The sequence below is a fragment of the Cimex lectularius genome, unplaced genomic scaffold (genome assembly GCF_000648675.2).
Source record: "Cimex lectularius strain Harlan isolate CLEC.00 unplaced genomic scaffold, Clec_2.1 scaffold129, whole genome shotgun sequence".
NCBI classification, from domain to species: domain Eukaryota; kingdom Metazoa; phylum Arthropoda; class Insecta; order Hemiptera; family Cimicidae; genus Cimex; species Cimex lectularius.
This window is the reverse complement of record NW_019392715.1, coordinates 344,086-351,996: the sequence shown is the minus strand read 5'-3', so window position 1 is coordinate 351,996 and position 7,911 is coordinate 344,086. Positions and strand designations below refer to the sequence as shown.

The 7,911-nt window shown below is 36.5% G+C and overlaps 1 protein-coding gene across 2 annotated transcripts; it reads left to right on the top strand.

The window, feature by feature from the left end:
• Positions 1–2,372: 2,372 nt before the first annotated feature.
• On the top strand, positions 2,373–4,959 carry LOC106665346 (tubulin alpha-3 chain-like). 2 transcript variants are annotated; one of them, XM_014391706.2, is made up of 4 exons: positions 2,373–2,549; positions 2,605–2,813; positions 2,890–3,191; positions 4,116–4,959. In XM_014391706.2, the coding sequence occupies exons 2-4, from the start codon at positions 2,717–2,719 to the stop codon at positions 4,941–4,943; spliced, it is 1,227 nt and encodes a 408-aa protein (XP_014247192.1). In that variant the 5' UTR covers positions 2,373–2,549; positions 2,605–2,716; the 3' UTR covers positions 4,944–4,959. The 2 variants fall into 2 exon arrangements, with proteins under 2 accessions (XP_014247192.1, XP_014247182.1); XM_014391696.2 differs by having other exon boundaries at positions 2,381–2,549; positions 2,605–2,824.
• Positions 4,960–7,911: the final 2,952 nt, after the last annotated feature.

Sequence of the window (7,911 nt, the reverse complement as noted above, 5' to 3'; positions counted from 1 at the left end):
GTTAGCTTGAATAGAGCATTTCGTTTGTTTCGTTGATAAGTCATACATTTTCAGTTGTGTTCTTTTGTTATACAATGTTCTAGTTATTTTTTAATATGCATTGCTATAATTTATGCAATAATATATAATTTATGCACCCTCCCTTTGCATTTCGTGTGTCTGCTGCAATGCTGCCTTTAAGTTCCTTCATGACCTGGTTTCCACCCAGCTTATTCAGATAATTCAAGACAAGTTTTGGGCTAATCCTTTAGGCTTGGAGAGCTGCCTGGAAATTGGATATTATTACTGGTTTAAAAAAAATTACCTCTTTTGCAATTTAAATTGATCGTTTTGCATATCAATCTGCCGTTTTAATTTTATATTTTTAATAAATTCTTATAAATATATACAGAGTGTCTTTTTACATACCCCGTTGAAATTCTCTTGAACCAATAACGTTATAAAAATAAGTTTGTGTCTTAAAGTTTGTATGTTACTATCAAATATTATAGTCTAATTTCAAATTTGTACCGTTTTTTTGAGAAAAATTATACAGGAAACCACAAACACAATCAACTTCAAAAATTAGAGGAGAATATGGATTCATCTGATTACAGGATGTATGGAACTACGTTTTATTCAGCTTCCGCAATAAACATTTGTGTAAGGAAAGTTTGCCGCCTGTCATAATCAGAGTGCCGAAGTCCCTGGACAAGATGAGATACACTGCTTAAGATTGTAAGTCCGGAGTACATATCTAATTTTATCTATTGAGAAACCTAAAACCCTTCGAACTTCTCGGATGTAGTCCCTATCAGCTTAACTATGAATGCAGGGCTGCTGGATTCCAACCCGGGACCTTTACCTTACAGTGATGGGTGCCGTGTCAAAGCCCCGTAGCAGCCATCGACGCCCCCTTAACTATGGTTTTCCAAAGCACTTTTATTTTTGAGAGGTGAATAAAAACCTTCGCCAAGAAGTCGCACAAAAGTTCTGTATGGTGTCATAACCATCTGACTTTCAGTCGTGTGAGAGCATTTGACGTCAGGCGTTTGTTGATGTACAGTCCGATGCACCTTATCCAGTTGGGAGAGGAATATTATTTCACCGGACAGGAGGGGAGATCTTTTCACGGAGATTAAAAGTAATTTAGGTTTGTCTATGTTAAATTGATTTATCTATGTTAAATTGTATTCTTTTCTTTTTACACCAAGATGCAAGCGGTGTTGGTTGTTGGAGGTTTCGAGTGGAAATGCTGGATCGGAGTTAGTAGAGAGAATTGTTATATCGTCTGCAAATGTGAATATTGTGGCTTGGGGTTGTAATGAAATGTCAGTTGTGCACCCCGGCATAGCGTGGGAGCCAGAATGCTACCTTGAAGAACACCAGCGTATGGGGAAATATGCAGAATGGGTATGGTCAGTGTATTTAAAATTACAAATTTCTCACAATAAATTTGAATATGACTAATACCGTAAATCGACAATCAATCGTTTTCACAATTGTGGAAAGACAAACAAAAACAAAAAAGATCAACAATGTCGATTATGTGGTGAGGACAGGGATAACAAGAAATACCCTATTCAACTGCACTTCAGTAGCTAGAAAAAGGCTGGTACCTCCTGGGAAACGCATTGTTATGCTATGCATTCTTCTGCTAGGTACCATAATCCTAATCAATTGGCAGTGTACAAAGGGGAATACCACCAAATGAAAACAAGAAAACTAAAACAGTTAAGCATTATAAGTCTTTTTCTCCCTTTTTGACATATTCATCCTAAATTGTGACTGCATTCTTTAGATGGTGAGTAATCTTAAAAATCGTTAACCCTGCTGGGAGAATTTAATCATAGTGTTGCATTGTGAAATATATATTGCGTTTGCCATTCAACGAGGACATTTTCGAGTAGAAAAGCCGCTTTTTGCCCCAACCGGCCGCATTAGGATTCAAATGGGAAATACTCTGATGAGATCAGCCTCTCATAATTTGCACCAGAATGAACTCAGTTGGCCGAGTCTGCGGTGGGTATAAATGCGTGATAGAATATACGACCGAGCGATTAAAGGGACCACGGACGGATGGGACGGGTGTGTGTGCAAGCGGCCGGAGGGACAGTGTTGTACGACCACAGTTTTATCTGTCTATGCCCTGGTTCTTTCACGGGCACGCACGGCGAGGGGCTGACCCTATGTTTGTATAATCGATGCCATTTGCGGCCAGCCGACCTATCTCACACCTCAGCTATTTGATATCATGACATCTGTAAGAAAATCATTTAAGATAGTGAGATCACGTGCTGACATTTATTTTCAAAAAGGGTTGTTAATAAGAAATGAAACAAAAGGAAAGTTAAATTATTAACATTCTCCTCTAAAACAAACGAATTTTAATTCATAACGGCTTAGTTGAAGGATTAAAAAGTTAAAATGCGCTCCATAACTACTACATTCATACCAATGTGTAAATTAACATATGTCAGTTAATTTTCGGCATTAAATTCAAACACGACAGTTTCTACAATACAAAAAAACCTAAGTACATCATGTCACAACACGGAACACCTAGAAAGGTTAGTCTAGAGTTAAAACACAACGAACCAACATGAAAAACCATGTTAATTGCAGCCAACATCCATTATTTCAATTCACATCGGGCAAGCAGGAGTGCAGATTGGTACTGCGATGTGGCATCTGCTACTTCACGAACACGGCCTCAACCCACGAGGGTTCAAAGAAAATGGCGATCGTTGCTTGGATTCGCAAGCTCAAGTCATGTTCCACCAGTGGTCAGGGCCGAAATTCACAGCAAAAGCTTGTTTCATCGATTCCGACGAGTATACACTCAGTGATTATCGCATCGAACTGTCGTCAAATAATCTCTATTTATGTTACATAAGTTTTAAATTTTAGGTAATTTAAGGAGTGGCCCTTTGAGCGATGTTTTCCAGTGGAATTACGTCATGCATACATGCGCCGAAAGTGGAGGTCTGTATTCACGTGGAAATTTTGTCGTAGCTGAAGAGGTCGTGGACAAGGTTGTCAAATACGTAAGACAAATGGCAGAAGAGAGTGACAACCCGTGCGGATTCCTTTTCACCCATTCTCTCGGTGGAGGTACTGGATCCGGCGTCACCGCAAGGCTGCTGAACGTGCTAAAGACAGAGTATCCAAAAGCTGCTCAAGTCGAATTGGCCGTAATGCCAAGTCAAAAGGTATCTAAAAGCATAGTTCATTCTGCCTATAATCGCTTTCTAGACTCGTTTCTGCTTCGTAAATCCCAATAGTGATTCTGTGCGATTTTTGTTATGCCGTAACTACTATCTAATACTGTCATTTTTAATGAATAGTCTAGTAAATGTTACGTCCCGGGATATCCAATTTTATTTGTTTTTGTTTTCAGGGCGTTTTCATGCCTCATCAAATATATTAGTTTGCCAGATTATGTCCATTTAATGTGTTATTTTTGTATCGGTTTATTTCTTTGTGTCATTTGTTTACTTGTTTGTTGATAGTGTTAGTGCTGCAGGTTTCCACGGGTGAGTTCAGCTATAGAACTAGAAACCTTTTGTGGCATACCAAAACCAGATTCTAGACGTATCGGAAAATGGATTAAGAGTAAGTTAGAAGGATATAAAAGTAACTAGAAGGTTATAGCTAAGGCTGGACACTGCATATTTTGGAGGCAAATATAAACATGGAGAAACGGAAAACGCTGCACATATTTTCCAGGAAGAAGTAGAAACATAGGAACTTGTCCTCTGTTAGATCGATGGCTTAGACTGTTTGAAATTTCTACATCCCAGAAAGTACAAGACCTGAAAGACAGAAGGTTACATACGTACACTCTTTACATAGCTTTAAGATTTGATATAAATCTTAAGGTTGACGAGGAAATAGATAATTTAGATTACACAGTAGACAAATTTTATTTTAAAAAATACATTGATCACCCTGCAGGCGTTTTTTGTTGTTTTCAATACGTTTTACTATTCAATCTAGTTAGTCATACTGTTTTCTGTCTGATATGTAAGCAAGCCTTGCCAAGAGGAATGAGATCTTTTAAATTATTTGTTAACCCTAAAAATAGGTTATAGTTAAAAATGAATATACAAAAAAGATATAAATTTTTTTTAAAGATGAAAAGCAACAATACACTCATAGTGGAACCATACAACATAAGTCTCTTCTTGAAGGACACCATGGAGGAGCATCGAGCTGTGATCGTCGTGGATAATGAAGCCTTGTTCCGAATGGTGTACAGTACCGGTAGCAAGACGCCCAACTATAACAGCATAAACAGCATCCTTGCTCATGTTTTGAGCGCCACGACAGCCGGCACTAGGTACGGTGGTTTTAAATCCGTCGGGTTCAGGGACATCGAGACGACGGTCGTCGCGAGCAAACGGCTCCGGTTCGCATCGGCATCGTTCGCGCCGCTCGCCCACGATTTGTCATCGTGCCATAACATAGTGGCGGTTTCAGAAGTTATGCATGACCTCTTCTCGCCGAGACGCCAACTGTTGACGGCCGATTTCCACGACCCTTTCGTCATCACGTCCACGGTGCTGTACAGAAGCTATTTGGATTCTCTCGGAGAGGTCCAAACCTTTATCAATAAACTCATCAACACCAAAACGCTCAGATTCGTCCCATGGGCGCCGGCTGCCATAAAAATCGGTTTGGCTCAAAGTCCTACTGGGTTTCTTCCGGTCGGCGAGATCCTCCATGTTCCTGAGTCGGCGACCCTACTCTACAACACCACCGCCGTCATCAAGCCTTTCGAACACATTTACCATTGCGTCTCATCCATGCTGAGGAAGCGAGCTTTTCTACACTGGTACACGCGGTCGGGCATGTTCGCTGACGAGCTGACCCTAGCCCAAGATTCTCTTTCGGAGCTCATCAGCGATTACTCCGAAACTGCTTCACCTGACCCATGCAGTGATGAGAGTGAATGTCAATAAAATTTGAAATAACAAACTTCTACTTTTTTTAAATAATAATTTCATATGTAAAATATCAGATGTTTGATCATTAGTTGGTACCATTGCCAATTGTATATAATTATTCATTATAGAGTTCATTTCGATGTAAGTCGCGCATAGTTTGTACTTAGAGGAGTCTGTCTGGAAAACTTTCAAAAAAATTCTAAGTGATTCTCGTTTTACTGATATAAATTTTATGCGTATGTTTACACTAAATTTTAACTTTTATTTTTTGTTTTATTAAATTTAATTATTATTGTTTGTGTTTATATTATTATAACTGTCCCTGCATATTGATACGAATATATCATTGTTAGATTACTGTTTTTTTTGTTTTTTTTTTCAATTTCGCTATCTGGCCACTGAGCAGCTAAGAGAGCGCAAACTTCATGAAGAATCAACAGGTAATTATATTTCAGATTGAAACTAGAAGTCACTATAAAATAGGCTATCGTCTAAAAACTTGTTTACAAATATTTCAGCAGAATTTTCTTACCTTCTTGCTACTTGGCCTACTAACTACATATGAGCGTACAAGCTTTTAATTCTTAATTGTTTTTTACGTTTATTTGTATTTAACAAACGGTATTTAATTTTGAAGAAGATTAACAATCGAGAGATTAAATATGTCCATTCAAACCAGAGAAATTGGTGTTTGATTTTTTTTTTCAGCAAGAGTTTCAAGGTTTTAAAAATCCAATCAATCAAATATTGATAAATGCTGTATCACAGTTATCCCTGTCTCTCGTGCATCTAGATATATCGCTACAGAGGTGAGTGTTGCTGCTTTGGAAAAACGATTTAACGGTGTAAAAAACGGTTTAGCATCCCTTATTATTGCACAGTGTCCATGCGGAGGAGAAAAGATTGGGCTGGGTCCTGAGTCATGTAGACGGAAATTCAAATCATCATATATATAATACAGTATGGCAGGAAATTTTGTCTATTCCTCAAAGCTGTCGGATAAAGTGACTTTAAAAATTGAAAAATATATTCTAGATTGTGCAATTTTAGTTTTAGTAGAGCAATTTCTCTCTATTATGGTTATCTAAATGAATGTGATATTAATTTTCAACAGTATAACGGTAGCCGTCCGAATATTTGAAATTTTCGAATGCCCAATGGAACAATTTTGGTGGTATATTATACAAAAATGAAAGCGCGTGCTGGCCAGTCATGGTTTTGGAAACAGGTTCCTCATAGCCATATTTTCTTGGATCTTTCTCCTCATACAAAAATAGAATTTTTCCTCTAAAATTTCTTTCTGTTCAGCAATGGGTTTATGGACGGCTTCAGATTACAATTTGAGCGCTTTTCCATTGCGGTTACAAGTTGAGTAACCAATTGTTTGATTAACTTTTTATTAGGATTAGTGGTCCGCAAGACCAAATAAATTCTTTCCAATTAATTAAGGTTTTTGGTTGAGCTAAAAAAGTCAGTGTCACAAGCGGGATTCCAACCCACGACCTTCGGCTAAATATGTTGATGCTTTACCACTCGGACACTAACTTCCCATCTCAACCCCACCTTTTGAATTGTCTCTCCTTTTTGCCATTTTCAAATGTAGTGTAATCTATTTGATTCTCGGTGACGAATGAAATGGTTCTTGTTGGCATTTTTATTGCTACTTTGTTATTGTGTTTTCATAGTTTTCATTTGCCTCGATTTTATGTCCACTTTTTGGCACCTGCTGATACCACATTCTTCATTAAATTTATAAATTACGTTTGGTCTAACGTTTGTCAACAGTACATAAACAATTCTATAACCGACAAGTCATCCATAATTTTTTTTTTTTTTTTGAGGTGTTAAGTCCGTAGTCATGTAATTGTGATTTTCTAAACTAGTTTGTTCCTTCTTATTTTGGGATGAAACAATTTCTTTATCCATGTTTGACCCTCTGCTATGGAACTTCGAATGAATGATGCTATGAATGAATTGATTTGAATATCTTTAGCTTTGCTATTACCGTAATGAAGGTATATGGTATCTTTTATTCAGATACGTGCCAAGTTGGACAATAATCAGAAAAAATAATTATTTTGCAGATCCTTGCTGTCCAGTGGAAATAACCGAATTAAACTAAAATCCGAATTACAAAACATTTATATCAATTTGTATAAAATAAGTAAACAAATTCCATTCTTCGAATGAAAATAGAATAATCTGAATTAAAATAATCATACAAAAAGAAACAAAATAGTTTTTCCTAATTACAAAACATCAAAATTATTTTCTATAAAATAAACGAACAAATTCAACTCATCGAATTAAAATAGAAAAATCTGAATTAAAATAATCATACAAAAAGAAACAAAATATTTTTTCCTAATTACAAAACATCGACATTCATTTCTATAAAATAAACGAACAAATTCAATTCTTCGAATTAAAATAGAAAAATCTCAATTTGATTAGACAAGAAATACACGCCACGACTGCTCTCAAGCTACTTGTTATGGCGAGAGCAATGCTAGTTTTCTTTATTATTTGTTTGGCAAATGAACTATTTACATTTTTATGTAATAAAAACCAAAATAACAAAATTTTGTTGACTTAATTAATTTAAACAAATACAAAATAAGAATTTTTCTAAAATTTTTGTTTGTTTGAAAATAAAATAACATTTGCTTCACTATTGATAATAATTTAACTTGAAAATTACAGTCTTAAAAACAGAAAAATATAAACTTAATTAATGAAAAATTGTCGGGGGCGTCGGTGGACGCAACGGTTTAGGCGTTCACACGGCGCTCATGACTGTAAGGTAAAGGTCCCGGATTCGAATCCAGCGGCCCTGCATTCGAACCCGACATACTTACAAATGGGCTTATTTCAAAAACACCGGCGTAATCTAATGTACATTTATACAAATTAGATTAATCCTAAATCTACTAAAAAAAATTATTGTGATTTTCATGACATGAGTTGATGAAATGGTTATTCG

Bases quoted from the DNA above. Each gene is read 5' to 3' on its own strand.
- LOC106665346 (XM_014391696.2), top strand. From the start codon at position 2,523: ATGTCACAACACGGAACACCTAGAAAG. The intron at 2,550-2,604 runs GTTAGTCTAGAG...TGTTAATTGCAG, and splicing joins AACACGGAACACCTAGAAAG to CCAACATCCATTATTTCAAT. The intron at 2,825-2,889 runs GTGATTATCGCA...TTTAAATTTTAG, and splicing joins TTCCGACGAGTATACACTCA to GTAATTTAAGGAGTGGCCCT.